The sequence below is a fragment of the Felis catus genome, chromosome A3 (assembly GCF_018350175.1).
Source record: "Felis catus isolate Fca126 chromosome A3, F.catus_Fca126_mat1.0, whole genome shotgun sequence".
Taxonomy (NCBI): Eukaryota; Metazoa; Chordata; class Mammalia; order Carnivora; family Felidae; genus Felis; species Felis catus.
The window spans coordinates 39,188,635-39,208,234 of record NC_058370.1 but is presented as its reverse complement, the minus strand read 5'-3'; the positions used below and the strand labels follow the sequence as shown (position 1 = coordinate 39,208,234).

Sequence of the window (19,600 nt, the reverse complement as noted above, 5' to 3'; positions counted from 1 at the left end):
ACACACATACCCAGACCACTTTGGGATAAAGGCCATTTATTTATATCCTAAAGTTTTGATTCATTTTCTGTTGGAGAGAATATGTTCCAAACTTACAAGATCAAACAGTTGGCTTGAAATAAGAATTCCTCCTTCAAGACAGATCAATTAAGTGTTTATTAAGTACTTACTATGTGTCTGGCACTATGTTAAATATTATGGAATACAAAAGAAGGTGACTTTAGCTGCCTTTGGTTTAGTTGGAAGAAAACTCTAAAGTAAAATAGATGTTATATAATCAAGTACCAAATAAAATAATATATAACTTCTCTGATACAAGTAATGAAATAGCCCTTCTTTTCAGAAATGACTTCTAATCATTGTTTAGAACAGTGGTTCTCAACTAGAGGTAATTTTGCTCCCAAGAAGACATTTGGCAATATCTGGAGACATTTTTATTTTCATGACTGAGGCTATTGGCATCTACTGGATAATGCAGAGATATTGATAAACATCCTTACAACTACAGGATAGTTCCTCACAACAAAGAATTATCTGGTCCAACATGACAGTAGTGATGAAGTGAGGAATCCTGCTATAGAACCTACAAATGTCACAGTGCTAATAAGTTTTGAAGTTATGGGAGCTGGCCTCCTGTTTTCCCGTAGACCTCTACTGCACCTGTAAATGTTCTTTGCCTGAGACCCTTAGATCCTTATATAGAAATGACCTTTGAGTATCCATAAGCCCCTGAATGCTGTATGCAAGTGTTTCCAGTACAGTGTTTCAGAGAGAGATTCTATATCTTATCAAATTCTCAAGGTACCCATGTTCCAAAGAATGTTAAGACCCTACATGTGTAATAGAAGTTCATAGTGATTGAGACACATCAAAACAATGTCCTAGTTACTTAAAAGAGACAATGGTATGGAACTTTCCTCAGCATCATTCTAAGCATCACGTTAAGCTTCAGGGATCAAAATTAAACAATACTTTTTGGTGAAAAAAAAGTCTCTAAATATATCAATTTAATATTTTGGAATAATAAAATCTTTCTTAGTGTTTGAAGAAATTATACTATAATACCTTAAGATTATTTAAACATCTTATTTAATAATACAATACTGTGCATGTAGAATTAGACTAGACTGATTGCATGCTAACCCACAGGCATAATATATAAACCTACTATTTTATTATTTGAAATCAACGTCTTTTGTCAGGATTTGTTGCTTTCTCCCAAATGAGGGTCCCAATTTACATTTCCTTAGTGCTGTGTATCTGTTGATTCAGTCAGAGATCTGGACATCATTTTATACAGTTCACATTTCTCTTACAAATGGTTAAGTAAAGTGAATTGTATTTTTCTCATAAGAAACATCTTTGAATTGAGAGTTGTGGTTCTGATTTGGCATGCAATAAATCAGAGATCTTACCAACAGTATCTCATAAAAACAAATCTACATAACCTTGAGTATGCATATAATTTAATACTTTTCTAAGTCATAGAAATTTGGAGATTAAGTCTTGGCTTAAAAGCCAAGGAAGGGACCTTAGAGATCATCTATTCCAGCTGTTTCAGGCTGTTCTTTGAGGCACAAGACCCAAAACACTACTTTTAGTTGTTATGTATTTGGACTTCTACCAGATATTTTCTTTGAGGGGGAAAAAAAAGGTGTATGTGGGTGGGAGGGTTGCATGCTTCTGATCTAGACCAACCGCTCTTTGCAGATAAAGAAACTGAGACCCAAAGCTTTTGATTTTATTCATCCACTATATACATTTCTTTTCTCTGGGTCAGACCAGCATTTTATATGTATCTGGCCATGGTATAGAGGATAGCCAGGCAATTACAGTCATGTAGCTTCCTAGCTGTACGTTCTTAGGCAAGTTGCTGAATGTTCTTAGTCTCAGTATACTTACCAGGAAAAAAAAAAAAAAAAAGAATTGTTATATCCTTAGGATTGTTTTCACCTTAGAATTTAGAAAATATCTGGGAAGATGATCTGGATTGACCGTGACTCTCTTAAAAAGCATTTTGAATCATTCCACTAATATTTTTCTGAAATGAATATTGTGTCATCTAAATATTGAAGCTGCCTCCTCCCCAAATTGAACCATGATGTCCAGAAAATACTGTAAAGTAAAACAAACATCTTTATTATCAAAGGTGACAGCACCAATAATCACATTTCCTTTACTTTGGCAGTAGTGAGGGTCTTCATGGATGGTAGGTCAGCCTCAGGGCTTTTTCTTCCCCACTTTCACTCCTGTCCAGATATTACATAAGCCTTGTAGAAACACAAGTTAGGTACTGCAGAATATAAGAAATAGAGATGAAGTATTTAGAGATGAAGTACAAGAGCAAATGACAACATTGAAAGAGGTAAACCATACAAAGTGGAATCAGAACTTGGTGGTCCTTTTGATCTTAAGGATGTATTTCACAGAGTAGTTGAGAGATTATGAGAACTCTTTCCTCCTGGCCTATTTCAACAAGGATTGCCTTACTAACCAATTTTTGATTGTCACCTATAGTTACCAGAGAATGCAGTCTTTTTATTTGGGCAACAGAGCAATTAGATATAATTATGTTAAAGACCACTTAACCATTTGCTATTAAAAGTGAATGATTAGTTGTATCCTGAGAAGATTTTGTTCCAGGATTTTTCTTAGAGTCTCAAAGCAATTTAAGTATAGAGAAATAAAATTTAAACCTAAATAAAGGATTTTTCTTTAGTGGTTTGACTGCATATCAACTTGCTGGGTTTGCTTACTTATTTATTTTGGTTTGGTTAAGTTTATTGTTTGTTATTAGGAAATAGCATTGATATGATTTGATCCTATATTACTCTGATTTTGGAGTTACATAATTCAGTATTGTATTTTATTTTGTTACTCTGTTAAATATCTGTAAGTGATCTTTTTGGTGAATTATATTTTCAACTGAATGAAGGTAATAACATTTTATTTTTTTATTTTATTTTTTTTAAATATATACTTTTATTTTACCTAAGGACGAGGGAAGCTTCTTTTTGTAGAATACAAAAGGGACAGCTAATGTATGAAAAGGGACAGCATAGAATTTAAAATAAGATAATAACATTTTAAACTGAACTCTATTTGTGTTTTTTCTTAGGTCTGAAAGAAAGTGCAGAAGAGATGGTGAGAAACAAATTGGAAGGAAAAGATAAACTGACCCCTTGGGAACAATTTTTAGAGAAAAAGAAAGAGAAGAAAAGACTGAAAAAGAAACAAAAGGTATCAATGATAATTTTGGGCAAATATTTATTGAACAACAATCATGTATCAGAAGATAGCAGAAGATACCAGAAGATAGATAGCTAACCAGTCACTAGAGTAGGCCATGTTATCACAATTTTAAGAAAGAGGAAAGGGAAAACCCAATAGCTTAAGTGTTTTCTGCAAAGCTACATAATGAGGTGCAAATCCTAATAAAAACCCAGAGCCACTTTAACTACTGTGCTCTAGTATTTTACATTTACATGCTACCTAAATAAAATAAACAGCTTAATTGATACCTAGATATAAAACAGTTTGGTTCTGTTTCTATTTTTGAGAAAGAAATATGCATACAGATTCTTATACTTGAGGATATATACACATAGAAATTTTTAACAGGCATGAATTTTTTTCTACATTTGTGTTTCTCAACCTGAATTTTTCATTTTTCAGTATTAATCATATGAATCTTTTAACATCTTGTCATTAAATCCCTTTAATTAAGCCTATTTCCTCTGTGCTAATATGTTGTCTTGAAAAATCTGTTTGACTCCCATTATTTGAGGATAATATCTTTTCCACAGAGTCCTTAGTAACAGCAGAGACCACTTAATGGTTTTTGCTGCTAAAAATGCTCTATCTTGTCACTGAAATGTAGCATTCTAGCAGTACAGTTATTGCCTTAAGATAATATCAGTAATCACAGAATTTTGCAACTTTAGTAATCTTAAACGATTAGTTCTAGTCCAATCTTGATGCTTTATAGTTGTTGGAAATTAAGTGATTCATCTCCAGATACACAGCTTATTAATGGCCAAGCTGAGACCAGAATCCAGATCTCTCACTCCAGTGTCCTTTCCACTATACCGTATTCTCTAAATATACTACATAAGCTTGTGCTTTTGATGCAGCTGTGACTTTCAGTGCTTGTGAAGATGGAACGCTGCAAAATTGAATGATGCACTGGAGGGATTTTTAATACTCCTCTATTTAGTCAGTGTTTCTGGAAATAGATAATACAATGAGGATAAAGGGTAAAAACCCTGTCCCCCCTCTTCCTCAGAACTTCTTTTAAAACTAAGCAGGAAGTAAAATATCTTCTAAATAGAATAATTTCACAAGTTATTAAGCCATCTGTGTACTGTAAAACTTACAACTGGGTCTTTTTGGGTCAATAAAGTAGTCTCTTGTTTCTGAGATCTTTAGTAGCTATTCTCTTTTATTTTCATTTGCTGGGCACTTTGAGCTTATCTTGTGCTTTTACTCTTTCCCTTCATTGGGCTAAGCCTGGACTCATTACTACCACTAGAAATATGTTTGTTGAGTGCCAGTTTGTTCTAGGCTCAGTGCTCTGTACTGGATCACTGCTGGATTCCACAGATACCTTCCACCCACAGGTTCTCGTATACAGAGGAGTTTCAAGAATTTCCTTCATATTAAAAATATTTTGCCCCTTTTCCTCACTGTGGCTTCCATTTTGACGTTGAAAAATTATTACTGAAGAAATGAATACATGTTTATATGCAATAATTGATGCAGCTAAAGTTTAGATCTAAAATCAGTGACGTGAGTAGATACGCAGTTATTCTATAATCTTTGTTAGAAAAATTTATTACTACTGAATCTATTTTAAGAGTTTGGTAAACAAAATTCATAGAAGCTCTTGCTCTTAAAAGGATATTTATATCAAAATGAACACTTTTTTAGGGCTTGGTGGGTCTTCTTCAGCATGGAAGATAATATTTAACAGTATGTATTCTGAATATTTTTGTTAAAATGACTCACTTTTTAGATTCTTGGAAATAACCTCAATCTGGTTTGTCCGACCTCAGTTCACATGTCCTATTTATTATATAGGTTTGATTTTTTATTTAAGTATTCTAATTTAGTAGACAGTCTGTTCAAATTTGATTAGGAAAAATATTAACCAACACATTTGCTTAAAAATAGCCAAAGAGTTTTCAAGGGTGGATTATAGATAAAACAAAATAATTGTTAAAATTGGGTGATGAAAACAGGGGCTTCATTAAGCTGTCCTTACTGCTTTTGCATATGTTTTAATTTTCATAATAAAAAAAATCACTTTCTTGGGGCACCTGGATGGCTCAGTCGGTTGAGCATCCGACTTCGGCTCAGGTCGTGATCTCACAGCTCGTGAGTTTGAGCCCTGCGTCGGGCTCTGTGCCGACAGCTCAGAGCCTGGAGCCTGCTTCGGATTCTGTGTCTGCCTCTCTCTCTGCCCCTAACTCACTCGCATTCTGTCTCTGTCCCTCTCAAAAATAAATAAACATTAAAAAAAAATAAATTAAAAAAAAATCACTTTCTTTAACCAGCAAATAAATTGTTATAAATAATTATTTACATGATAATCCACAATGTATAACTTCAAGCTGTTGATAGTCACTGCCATTTCTCAATTTTGTGAGAGATAAGGCCACATCTTTTCACTGATCACCCACATAAAAGTGTTCTTCTCTTTTGAATGTCTGTATCATTTCATTTTTGCTTCTTCTAGCACTTCCTATCTTGAACTGCTATTACTAATATATGTGTCTGTTTACGTGTCTTGCTTTTTTTTTATAGATTGTAAAATTTTTATTCATTTTAATTTTTTTAAATTATTTATTTTTGAGAGTGTGAGTCGGGGAGGGACAGAGAGAGAGACAATCCCAAGCAGGCTCTTCACTGTAAGCACAGAGCTGAACACAGGGCTTGAACTCACAAACCATGAGATCATGACCTGAGCCAAAATCAGGAGTTGGACACTTAATCAACTGAGCCACCCAGGTGCCAGATTATAATTTTTTTAAAGACAGAAACCATGTATCTGATAACTTTCACTTTTCCCAACAACCCTACATAGCTTTATGCATTTATTAAATATTCCATAAATATTTATTTTTATCCATAAATATTTGTTGAAGAAACAAAAGAATGATCAGATAGGAGTTATTTTACAAATTAATTTTAAAAACTGGTTTCATTCTAGATTGTACTGTTTGATTTAAAAGAAATAAGATGTTGGGGCGCCTGGGTGGCTCAGTCGGTGGGCGTTCAACTTCATTCAGCTCAGGTCATGGTCTTGCAGTTTGTGGGTTCGAGCCCTGTGTTGGGCTCTGTGCTGACAGCTCAGAGCCTGGAACCTGCTTCAGATTCTGTGTCTCCCTCTCTCTCTCCGCTCCTCCCCCACTCACACTCTGTCTCTCTCAAAAATAAATAAACATTAAAAAAATAAAATTTAAAAAAAATAAAAGAAATGAGATGTGATGTATATATTTACAGATATATGTATATACACAAAGTGGAATATTAGTGATCAAAAAGAATGAAATCTTGCCATTTGCAACAACATGGATAGAATTAGAGTGTATTGCGCTAAGTGAAATAAGTCAGAAGACAAATATCATATGATTTCACTCATGAGAAATTTAAGAAACACAGCAGATGAACACAGGGGAAGGGAAAGACAAGATAAAAACAGAAAGGGAGGCAAACCATAAAAAACTTAAATACAGAGAACAAACTGAGGGTTGCTGGAGGGGTTGCTGTGGGGGGATAGGCTAACTGGGTTGATGGGCATTAAGGAGGGCACTTTTTTGGATGAACACTGGGTGTTATATGTAAGTGATTAATTACTAAATTTTACTCTTGAAACCAGTACTACACTATAGGTTAACTAACTTGAATTTAAATTAAAAAAAAAAAATAGGGTACTTACATAAAAAAAGAAAAAGAAATGATAGGATTTTTCTTCATGGTCTTTGTAATAAACTGTATGTATTTTTATATTCACCTTAAGGCTCTTGCTGAAGAGGTCAGTGAAGATGAACTTCCCTCTGATGTTGATCTGAATGACCCATACTTTGCCGAAGAAATTACAAAAATAGGTAAGCCAGCCCATATTTGAGTTTTTAATTGGAATTTAAAGAAAGGTGACATGGGTAGAAGCAGTGTAAACTACTCATTCTCTTAAAATTCCTAGAATTTGTGTACCTCTTTTAGTGGCTTATAAGCAAGGTCTGTCCTTTGGGGTATAAACATCTATCCAGTTACAAAGGGTCAGCATATAAATAATTTCATTATAGGAGGCTTTGGTGATGTGATTGATTTAATGGTTTACTAGGGATCCCTTTTTTGTAAATATCCTTGTAGACAGATTGACTATAAAAAGATGAGGGGAAAGGAAGTGATCTTCTTGTGTGCTTACACTGCTTTTCTATGACATATCTCTAGGTCTTTACAAAGACTGAAAAAGTGAAAGTGTGAAATAAATTTGTTTATGTGGATGTGTGTATAAATTTCTTAGAATTTTTACATGGTGTTGTAGCATGAAAGCTTTTCTGCTCAAATATACAAAAACATCTATGTTTCATTTATCCATTTTTACATTTATCCTGCTTCATCATTGTAGATGAAAGCCAGCTTCCTCCCCTTTTACCTTGGATCCCAGAACTATCTGGTATTTGATTTCCTGTATCCAAGGAGCTTTGTTTCCTTCATATATGCACTGCTCATTCTTTCCCTAATGCTTTCATTCTTACCTTTTGGTTATGTGTAAATGTGTGTGGTAAGGTTCAGCCCATACATACACAAGTCAGTACAGAGACTACTATAAGCATTTTCCATTTGTTCTCATGCATTTTGCCTTTTTCCTGATCAGAATACCACACACATGAACTCCAAAAGGCTTACTCCTGGAGCAACTCCAAGCTGGCATTGTAAAGAGAAGGATTTTATGAAGTTTCCCTGCTTCTTGTCCCTGGTGACTAGTGGGCCAGAATAGTTCTCAACAGGAAAGTCAAAATTGCTCAAAATTATTTCCTGGTTGTTATAGCCTTTTAGCACTCGCATTTTTTTTTTTTTTTTTTTTTTGATGAAAAAGGAGATCAAGATGAATAAAGTCTATTATAGGATGTCAGATTCTTAGGAATTGGAAAGGGAAATGGAAACTTAGCATATTCTGCTTTTTATCATACCTGAGCGGTCATTTCTAGAAGGTGATGGATTTTAGCCTTATCCTCTGCTTTCAGAAAACCAAGTTTATAATGGAGAAATGCAAAGCATTATGGTTTCCTTGTTCTCATTCCAAAGTGCTTCATTTGGCATGTACAGTCTGGTCAGATTGTAGAACTCAGGGCAGGATTCAAAGAGTAAGTTAAATTGTTTGATAGCTTGGGGTGGCTTGTGTCTTGGAATCAGCACATGTAAATTGTGAATAAGCTCTCACTGAAGGTAGTAGCAGAAATTCCAAGGAAAAGTGTAGATAAAATTTGTTTGCTTTCAATATACTTTTGATTTCAGAATAAATCCTAAGGGTAATTATTTGTATCTGGGCTTAAGTTGTTTCTTTAAAGGGAAAAGAAAAACAGAAAGGCTGAGAATTTTTTTATATATATATAAATTTTAGGACAAAAAAAAATGTATCTTGCCATGTCTGTTTATTCATACTGTCAATAAATATTGCCTCCTCGGTGCTGGACACTCTGCTAGGCTAGAGATATAACAGTAATAATACAAGCACGGTTATGTTTCTTGAGAAGTCTGTGGTATTAAGGAAGTCATGCTAAACAGGTAAACAGATAAGAATATTGTAAGAATATGATCAGTGTCTTAAAGAAAATAGGGTAAGAGTGCCTGGGTGGCTCCATCGGTTAAGTGTCTGACTCTTGATTTTGGCTCAGGTCATGGTCTCACAGTTGTGGGTTTGAGCCCCACATGGGGCTCTGCACTTAGAGCATTGAACCTGCTTGGGATTCTCTCTCCCTCTCTCTCTGCCCCTTCCATGTTTTCTTTCTCTCTCTCTCCTTTTCTCTCTCTCTCTCTCTCTCTCTCTCTCTCTCCCTCTCTCTCTCCCTCTCTCCCCCCCCACCCCAAAAAAACAAACTTTAAAGAAAATAGCGTAATATAGAGGATAAAACTGGGAGGAAGGAAGAGTAGCTTACTTTAGACACAGAGGGGGGCGAAAAAAAAAAAAAAGGCTTTTCCAAGGTGGTGACATTTGAATAAGACCTGTAGAATAAGAAGGAGTCAGGCATAAAGAACATTGCAAACAAGGGAAAAGTAGGTATACAGGCTGTGAGGTGAGAAAGAACTTGTGTTGGAGAAATTGAAAGACCCAATGTGACTGGAAAACGGTCAGAGGAGTTTGCTAGGAGGTCAGGCTGGGACACAGGATCAACCCTGCATGGCCTTGTGTCATGGCAACACATTTTGATTTTACTCTCCTAACAGCAGGAAGCCACTGAAAGGTCTTTAAGCAAGAGCATGACATGATCTGGTGTATATGTTGGTTCCTGTGAAGAGAACAGATTGAAGAAAAGGCATCAGTGAGAGCTAAGAGACCAGGCTTTTCAAGAGGTGGTACTGGTTTAGGTAGCATGCCAGTAATGGAATTGGAAGGAAAAAAGTAAATGGAATTCTAGATATATTTTAGACATACACTTGTGGACTTACTTGAATAAGGAAGAAATTTAGCAGAACTAGATTTTTGTTTTGAGTCTCTAGAAGAATATTCTTCCATTTACTGAGTTAGGAAGGAATGTAAAAATGGTAGGTTTGGGTGGGAAGTAAGGTCAATAGTTCCATTTTGGGTATAATCACTTTGAGATGTATTAGGTTACATTTATAAAGAAGTCTGGGTGATCAGCCGAAAAGTCAGTGCAGGTACAAACTTAGGAATCAATAGCATATAAATAGTATTTCAAACCATAGAACTGGAAGTTAAAAGCATTGGTAAGAGAGGAGGGTGCGTGATTGGGCTCTAGGTTGGGTAAAGCTTACACAAGGCACTATTACTCTGTCATACTGGAGAAGGTACTACTTGGAGGGTAGGGAGAAAGTTGAAGAAACTGAGAAGGAGCAGCTGTGGAATAGGAGGAAAAGCGTTAGTGTTTGGAAGGGTGTATAGTTCAAGCCCCATGGCTGAGCAGGACAGAGACATTTTAAGCCAGATGGACTTGGATACATTTGTAACACCTTTGCCCTTGGCAATCCCATAGAGCTAAACTTACATACTCTTCAAAATATGGAGGAATTGAGTTCATTGATTAATGCCAGACCTGATGTTTGGCTTGGGTTAGGAGCCAGTTGTGAGTACTAGAAATCTTTTCTCACTTTTCCTTCTGTTTTTTCCCTACACTATAAACTTGCTATAATTTTTTTCTAAACTACAAACTTGATATCAAATGAGAGGTTCAAAAATATGTATTTCTAGAATTAGTTAATAGTTAATTTTTTCTCTTAGAAATGAAATACAGTTGACCCTGAACAACATGGATTTGAACTGTGAATCCACTTATACGTGGATTTTTTTATAAATGTAGTACAGTACTGTAAATGTATTTTCTCTTATGATTTTCTTAATAACATTTTTTCTTTCCTCTAACTTTATCATAAAAATATAAATGTAGTAGGTACAAATATGCAAAATATGTGTTAATCGACTGTTTATGTTATTGGTAGGGTCTCTGGTTGACAGTAAGCTATTAGTAGTTAAGTTTTGTAGAAGTCAAAAGGCACATATGGATTTTCAACCATGTGGGGGGTCAGTGCCCCAAACTTCTGTGTTGCTCAAGTATCAGCTGTATTGGAAAAATTTGTTTATTGCGGTCTAATTGCATAAACTCTTTAATAAGATTTTGTTTTTGAAGAAGTAGGAGAGAAACAAAATACATCACATGTAAATATACCCTATTAAAATGTATCCTTTGTCTTGACAACCTAGATATTTGATAAACAATAAGCCATCCTGAAAATCTAATAATATGGTATACATACTTGATTCATTCAAACAGTATGATGAGTGCTTATATCCTACTGTTTGCATATGTTGGCTTGCAGTTTTAAAATGCTTTTATATGTACTCTGTCTTCTAATCCAAACTTCAGCCCACTTTATAGATGAGTAAATTGAAATTCAAAAAACATAGTTGAATTGCCCAAGGGCCAGTGGTAAATGGTAGAACTTGAGTTTAAATGGGCTCCCATTTTGTAACCCTACGAGTATGTTGTGAAGACCAAAGCCAGAGCCAAGGACCCATGTGTATAAGAAGTGGATATAGGGAACTGCTGGATTTCCCAGAAAAGCCAGAATGCCCAGGTCCAAAGGATGATTAACAATCTGTATCTGTTAATCTTGGAACTTGCTACAAAAACAGTGAATTGCAAGGGGCTTTATCACTCCCTTCTGGTCAGTACTGAGACCGCATTTGCCCTCCAGTGAATTCTTTTAACTGTTTTCCTAAGAAGTGCTCAGCTAAACCCTCTGGAGGAAGTTTTTTATGAGAACGCTTCTCAGACATTACAAGTAATAGAATATGAAATTTCCTTTACATATATTCCTTGTACAGGTCAACTTTTTTTACAACAAATCTTTTTCCATAGATGTATTCTGTTACATTTGTTGCTTAAAGAGATAGTAAGGATAGTAAGCCCCAGTAAGGATTGTTTAGATTTATTTTTTTAAGCCATTAACATCTGATTTTGAATCTCTGTCAATGTATTAGAATCATCCATATGTACTTTTTGCAGCAGTCCCGGGACATGTGGTTTTTTACTTGCCAGAAGATTTACTAAAAAATAAATACAACATTTCAGAACAGGGACTTTCATTTCCCTAGTACTCTTATCTAACTTAGGTCTGAAAACTTTCCAAGGAGAAAAAAAAATGTTTAAAAAAAAATAAATAAGATATGCTCTCTTAATATGATCTTGTTAACAGTGCAGAAAGGATTTCTACACATTATTTATCTTCTGACTAAACAGTTCAGGCCGGCAGAGTAAATTCTTTGTGAGCAAAAAAATTTTTATCATGCTAAAATTGGGTATCATTTTTAACCCTTACCATTTTGGAGATTCTTTTTCCTCCTTTGCTACAATCTTTCTTTCAAGTTTATTTTTATTGCTTTTCACCAGGTTGTTATAAAATCTGGAACAGTTAGTTGTGGGTTCTTTGAAATCATTTCCCACAGTTGTATATGAAGATCTTTATCTCCTTTATGTATTAATCTTATACAGCCTGTTTTTTTCCTGCCACGGGATGATCTTCTGCGTACGTCACTTGTCCATTCACTTCAGAAGGAACTCTTGCCTTGAGAACATAGGAGCAGAAGTAAACTTAGGGTGTGGAAGTCAGACCCTAAGAAACTAGAACCCTGATGATATATATATATAGATATAGATACACATTCTTTAAAATAGAGAAAACATTATAATCTGAAAATAGATACCTCCATTTCCTGGAGAATATTTGAGATAGGAGCAATAAAGATTTTCACTTTAGGAAGAAGGGCTGTCTACAAATATTTCTTCCTGGAAGTGTAGACAGATGCCTTGGTAGCACTGAGGGGTGAACCTAAACACTTTATGCTGGCATTTTCTCTCAGCTGGGTATGGCTGCCGAAGTACAGCAGGGACTTAATACACACGGAGCAGTTTCTAAAGCCTCTCTCCACTTTAGGCTTTGCTTTTCTTATTATCCCTCATTAGCTGCAGTTATTCAACCATGTTATATTCTGTGAATTTTACTCTTGCACAACAAAATGCATTTTTTTTAATGTTAATTCATTTTTTGAGAGAGAGACAGAGACAGAGTGAGAGTGGAGAAGGGGCAGAGAGAGAAGGAGACACAGAGTCCAAAGCAGGCTCTAAGCTGTCAGCACCGAGGCCAATGCAGCAACGTGCAGCTCAGACCCACGAACCATGAGATCATGACCTGAGCCAAAGTTGGACCCCTAAACAACAGAGCCACCCAGGCACCCCACAAAATGCATTTTTTTTTAATTTTATTTTTTATTTTTTAAAATTTACATCCAAATTAGCATATAGTGCAACAGTGATTTCAGGAGTAGATTCCTTAGTGCCCTTTACCCATTTAGCCCATCTCCCCTCCCACAAGCCCTCCAGCAACCCTCAGTTTGTTCTCCATATTTATGAGTCTCTTCTGTTTGGTCCCTCTCCCTGTTTTTATATTACTTTTGTTTCCCTTCCCTTATGTTCATCTGTTTTGTCTCTTAAAGTCCTCATATGAGTAAAGTCATATGATTTTTGTCTTTCTCTGACTAAGTTCACTTAGCATAATACCCTGCAGTTCCATCCACGTAGTTGCAAATGGCAAGATTTCATTCTTTCTGATTGCCGAGTAATACTCCATTTTATATGCATATACCACATCTTCTTTATCCATTCATCCATCGATGGCCATTTGGGCTCTTTCCATACTTTGGCTATTGTTGATAGTGCTGCTATAAACATGGGGGTGCATGTGTCCCTTCGAAACAGCACACCTGTATGCCTTGGATAAATGCCTAGTAGTGCAATTGCTCAGTCGTAGGGTAGTTCTATTTTTAGTTTTTTGAGGAACCTCCATACTGTTTTCCAGAGTGGCTGCACCAGCTTGCAGTCCCACAAAATGCATTTTAAATGGAAAGAGTTGTTAGAAGGAGAATGACATTTGATAGTGAAGGAATATAGCTTAGTGATTAACATTAGAGAGCCTGAGCTGGACTGCTCAGGTTTAAATCATGGTTCCTTCACTTACTAAACTTGAGAGAATTACTTAAGCTTTCTGTGCTTTGGTTTCCTCATCCACAGAATGAAGATTATAACAAATAATAGAATCTACCTCAGCATTGTTGTGAGGATTAAATTAGTTAATATATATAAAGTGAAGAGAACAGTGCTGCTGCCTATCACAATAGTAAGTACTATGTAAGCTTAGAGACCATTGGTTTCTCTGCGTTGGAAGTGCAGAACACAGCTTAGCCAAAGAAGACCGTGTTCAGTAGTTCAGAGAAGATTGGCATCGTGTAATATTCTAGAGTAACAGAACATGTCTTTGTAGATTCTGAACCGTCTTATTCATTGCACTAGTGTTTCATACTTTTGCACCCTGACACCTGTTCCCTTTGTATCCCTCCTACTCCAAAGACCCAAAAAAGGAAGAAAAAAATCAGGCATCAGCATGATCACCAAGGAGCCCAGGACATCTTATGTATGTGTAGTCAGACTATCATAACAGTAACAACAAGCACTTTAAAGCACTGTGTGTTAGGTATTAACTGACCTCTTCATGTTTACTAATTTATTTAGTCCTCACAGTAACCCTATGAAGTAGGTGCTATTATTATAATCGCCATTTTACAAATAAGGACACAGACCCACACTGCCTTAACCGAACTGTGGTACAGCTGGAATTTAAACCCAGGTCAACTGCTACAGACTCAAGTGCCTTTAATTGCTGTTCATGACTACCTGTCACTCAGGACAAGAACATCTCATCTAACATCTTGTCTCCAGAAGTCCCTGAGTCCCTAGGAATATAAGCAGGGTACCAATAAGGAGCCATTATTACCATAAGTAGTTTTGCCCAAAAATAGCACTAGAAAGTTAACCGAAGATCAAATTTGTCTTCAGAGAATGAGAGTTTTGTTAAACTTTTACTGTGAAATTCTTAATGCAAAGATGAATTTTTCATTTTCCAGATGAGTTTTTTATATACAGAGTTTTAAGAGTTTATATACTAAAGTAACTTTTGTGTGTGTGTGATTTCTTCTGTTGTTCTTAACACTAAAAATGTAAGCTCTATTTAAGCTCAGATAACTATTCTCCTGGATATCTCTTAGGTGTTGTTTTTTTCCCCCTTAATGTTAAACTCTTTAATCTAGCTGCATTATTTTCCTGTACATTGTAAGATGATGCTGCAACTCAATTTTTTCCCCCAGAATAAAGCAAGTTGCCCAGCACCAGTTATTCAATAATCTCTTCTTTTTCCAGTGATGTATGGTGCTGCATTTTATTATATACTAAGCCATAACTGTTCTATTTCATGAATGGATGTTGAATTTTATCAAATGCATATTCTATACCTATTAAAATGATCTTATGGTTTTTCTTTTTTAGTTAATGATGTAATCATACATTACTTTCAGAAGAAATTCCTTCTTTATAATATTCAGTCACCCCATCCAGATGTATTATTTCATTCACACCCATAGCCATCACTTAGTAATATTTTTTTACTTTCTTCAGTTTCTATATGTTTATTGATAAGATTATTCCTAGATATCTTGCATTTTTGTTCCTAGCATAGTCAGAATGTTATGAATAGTCTTACAGTTTTCCCCCCTTCTGTGTTGGTTTGTTGTGCCAGGTATAAAAGAAAAGAAAAAATCAGTGAAATCTACAAAAGATGGCATATCTCCCGTGGAAGAAGCTGAAATAGAAAGACAAAAGGTAAAACATGATCATTGTTACATGACTAGTGGATAATTGATATGTACAATTTAAATGAAGTTAGTTGTCTGCATAAGTTTCTACTGTCCCTAAAAAAAAATAACTTATAAAATAAAATATAAAAAATAAAAATATGTTATAAAAGATAAAACTTATATAGCAATGGTATTTATAATTAAGTTATAAAACACATAATTAAGTATTTTAGCAGTGCAGTTTTTAAGTTTTACCAAACATTTTTCCAACTAGTACAAAGTTGAAATTTATCTCAAACCCAAAGCATGTCCTTTTTGATTAAAAGGAAAATAACTCATTGTTAAAAATTCTTACTGTGGGGCACCTGGGTGGCTCAGTCGGTTAAGCATCCGACTTTGGCTTATGTCATGATCTCGTGGTTCACAGGTTTGAACCCCACATCAGGCTCTGTGCTGACAGCTCAGAGCCTGGAGCCTGCTTTGGATCCTGTGTCTCTGTCTCTCTGCCCTTCTCCCACTCACTCTCTGGCTCTCTCCCTCTCTCTCTATCAAAAATAAATAAACATTAAAAAAATTTGGGGGGGGCTCCTGGGTGGCTTGGTCAGTTACGTGACCAACTTCGGCTCAGGTCATGATCTCATGGTTCGTGGGTTCAAGCCCTGCTTTGGGCTCTACGCTGAACGCTTGCTTGGAGCCTGGAGCCTGCTTCAGATTCTGTGTCTCCTTCCCTTTCTGTCCCTCCCTCGCTTGTGCTCTGTCTCACTGTCTCTCAAAAATAAATAAATGTAAAAAAAAATTTTTTTAATAAAAAAATTAAAAAATTTTTAAATTCTTACTGTAAGACCAAAAATACTACTATTAAAACCTTGAAATAATATTGCCATAAGTTTTAATTCAATCCAGATCTGTCCTATAATTCAGACTGCTTTTATGTTGTCAAGTGCTAATTTCTCTCTTATTATGTAAACAACATAAATTTAATGTATAAAATTAAAGTTTTTCTTGAAAATGCAGTGACCCTTATGCTTCAGTGACTCCAAAGATCCATGGCACAGATTAATATGTATTTTTGTTGAGGTAGGAATTGGAGTCAACAGTGTCCCTATGACTGATGTTCATGTCACTCCCTGGGAGTCAGCCTGACTGGTCACCTAAACTCTGCACCATAATGCATATTTTCTAACCTCCATTTATTGCACATAATAGTAATGCTCATAGAGTAAAGGAACACGAAGAAAATCTTTTGTGGAAAATGGCTTTAAAAAAGAAAGCCAACTAAAGGTGCCAGTGATGAAAGTGAAAGGAAATTAAAGCCATTTAAGTGTTAGTGTAGGAAAATTCACCAAAGCCTGACAGCATACTCTGTATTTTCTCTAGTACACATTTTCTCTAGTATTTACTCAGTTCCTCAGAGTTCATGTTTAATCCCATGGTTGGTAGAAAATGCCACTCCTCAGTGGAAACAGACATTAGATTTCAGAAGCAAATATTAAAATCCTGCCTTTATAGAAATGTATCAATATTGAGAAGTTAAAGGTAAAAAAGCAAAAGAAAGAAGAAATACCTTGCTGTTAAAGCACATGTTTGGAAAGTGTAGTTTGTGTCACAAAATACTACACATTGTTAGATTGAGTGTCATTACTTAAAAAGACCAAAGTGATGGGGCACCTGGGTGGCTCAGCTGGTTAAGTGTCCAACTTCAGCTGAGGTCATGATCTCACAGTTAGTGAGTTTGAGCCCCTCGTCAGGCTGTGTGCTGACAGCTCAGAGCCTGGAGCCTGCTTCAGATTCTGTGTCTCCCTCTCTCTCTGCCCCTCCCCTGCTCACACTCTGTCTCTCTATCTCTCTCAAAAATAAATAAACATTAAAAAAAATATTTTTTTTTTAAAGACCAAAGTGAAAATGAGAAATTTTTATTTGAGAGATTTAGGGAATCTTTTCTATAGCCTATTAACCAGTTATAATAAGTGAAATGTCTGGTTTTTAAATACAAACTTTCATTCCTCTTGGTGATGCTTCTAAAACTTTTACCTTATTGCTCTACCAAGATCTTTGGGTTTCTTTATGAGTTTTGGTAATCTACAATCAGTTTATAGATGATAAATGATGTCCCAGAGCATTAGCGACCAGGTTCTCTTCCTAGAGGGGATATCTGTGCCCCATACTTCTGCTTGGGGGAAAAAAAGCACTGTTGTGTATTTGATCTTTATTTTCTCTCAACAGGCTGAAATGGCTCTGCTCATGATGGACGAGGAGGAAGAGAGCAAGAAACACTTCAATTATAATAAGATTGTAGAACACCAGAATCTAAGCAAAAAGAAGAAAAAACTGCTGATGAAAAAGAAGGAATTATTAGAGGATGACTTTGAGGTAACCAGGGACAAAAGTCATTAGCCTCTTAAAGGTGGTATTGAATTTAAAGTCAACTCTGGAGATGATCACTGAGCACAACCAAAGTTAGCTTGAAATGTCTTAAGAAGGGCCCATAGTAGAGCCAGAGCTACCATCTTTTAGTCCAAAACAGCCAGTTCATCCCAGGGTGGATCAAATCACTGTTTATTTAGTTGGGTACCAGGTGAAGTATTGGCTTGTCTTTTGGTAGCCCTATTGCACCAAAAATACATACCTTTTAATGTTAGAATCGCATGCAGTGTGATGCTCACAGTGGGAAAGATATGCATACTCAAGCTTGACTGAAAAATAACAGATTCATGTCACATCATATCACTGTGTACAATAGCCACTGCAATAGGCTATACTTTTTTCATTGCTCTATCTCTTGTTTCTGTCACTCCCTCTTTTCCCTCTTTTTGCTAATAAGTGCATATTCCTAATAGTCATACAGGCCTTATGTGTGGGTTTGATTGAGCCTGTACAAAAAATCTATAAACAGCAGTCAGCAACTACTTAATGACTTCCAGGAGTAGGCCTTAAAACTCCATTGACTGTCTGTGGGATACAGTTTTCTAATGAATCAATACAAAATGCTCGCATTTGTATTTTATATCATCAACAACTCACTTCAAAATTTGGCCCCATTTTGGGCCTTCTGATTTATTAATTTATTTGTTTTTCTTTTGTATTTGCAGGTAAATGTTAAGGATGCACGGTTTCAGGCAATGTATACTTCCCACTTGTTCAATTTGGATCCTTCAGATCCTAATTTCAAGAAAACAAAAGCTATGGAAAAAATCCTTGAGGAGAAAGCCCGGCAGAGAGAACAGAAAGAACAAGAACTTACTCAGGCAATAAAGAAAAAAGAGAGTGAAATTCAAAAGGAATCACAAAAGAGGTCCATTGATCCTGCCTTGTCAATGTTGATTAAATCTGTAAAAAACAAAACAGAGCAGTTTCAAGCAAGAAAAAAACAAAAAGTCAAATAGCTGTTTGTTGTTTCTTTTTGGATTGAGAATGTGTTCTCCTAAAGTGTACTGAAGTGATAGAGGGAATATTTATTGGGAACAAAGCTTTCTTTCAAGAATATAAATAAAATCTTATTCTGACAGTTGTAAAATTTCTTCCCCTATACAACAGTTTGACTTAATTGTGGATGATTGACAGATTTGTTCTGTATGTTTCCACAGATTAATCATAATTAATTTAATTAAACTGAAATACAAGATTTATAAAATTTTTGTATTTTATGAAATTGAGTCATACTAGTAGAAAATTACTCTTGTCCTAATTTTTTAAAAGATTATTTACAATTCTGTATAAAAATAGAGCAGTGCCCAGTTGTTAAGTCTGAATAAGAGTTAGGAACAATTTGAAAACATGTAGATGCAATATGTAGATGCAATATGTTAATTTCTCTGGAAAAGGAGGCAGATTTAGGTATCTATGTAAATTTATTTTTGTGGCCATAATGGATAGAAGCCAATAACTTCATTGTTTGTTCATGTTTATTATAGTTTATGAAATTAATTTGTAAATAAAAGTATAAAATATTTTTATTATTTTGTGTAGCACTGACTTCTTTACTTTTATATTTATATATAGCACCTTAAATAAACTGTCTGAAAAAATACCTGAAAAATTGACTAAGAGGACAACTCTACGAAGAGGCAGTTCCAGGTTTGCATTGCTCATAATTGTATTTGAAATGTTCGTGAGCTCTGCAATGATTTTTCTATTTGTAGTAACAGAAAATTCTGTCTGCCCTTCAGATTTTTG

General features: G+C 35.3%; 1 protein-coding gene across 2 annotated transcripts in view; it reads left to right on the top strand.

The window, feature by feature from the left end:
* ESF1 (ESF1 nucleolar pre-rRNA processing protein homolog) overlaps positions 1-19,383 on the top strand; it is a 65,666-nt gene extending 46,283 nt beyond the window's left edge. For both annotated transcript variants that reach the window (XM_011280958.4, XM_011280957.4), the window contains exons 10-14: positions 3,119-3,240; positions 7,022-7,109; positions 15,370-15,452; positions 17,651-17,797; positions 18,517-19,383. In XM_011280958.4, the coding sequence (XP_011279260.1) occupies positions 3,119-3,240; positions 7,022-7,109; positions 15,370-15,452; positions 17,651-17,797; positions 18,517-18,810 (734 nt within the window). In that variant the 3' untranslated portion in view covers positions 18,811-19,383. The remainder of the gene's footprint in view (positions 1-3,118; positions 3,241-7,021; positions 7,110-15,369; positions 15,453-17,650; positions 17,798-18,516) is intronic.
* Positions 19,384-19,600: the final 217 nt, after the last annotated feature.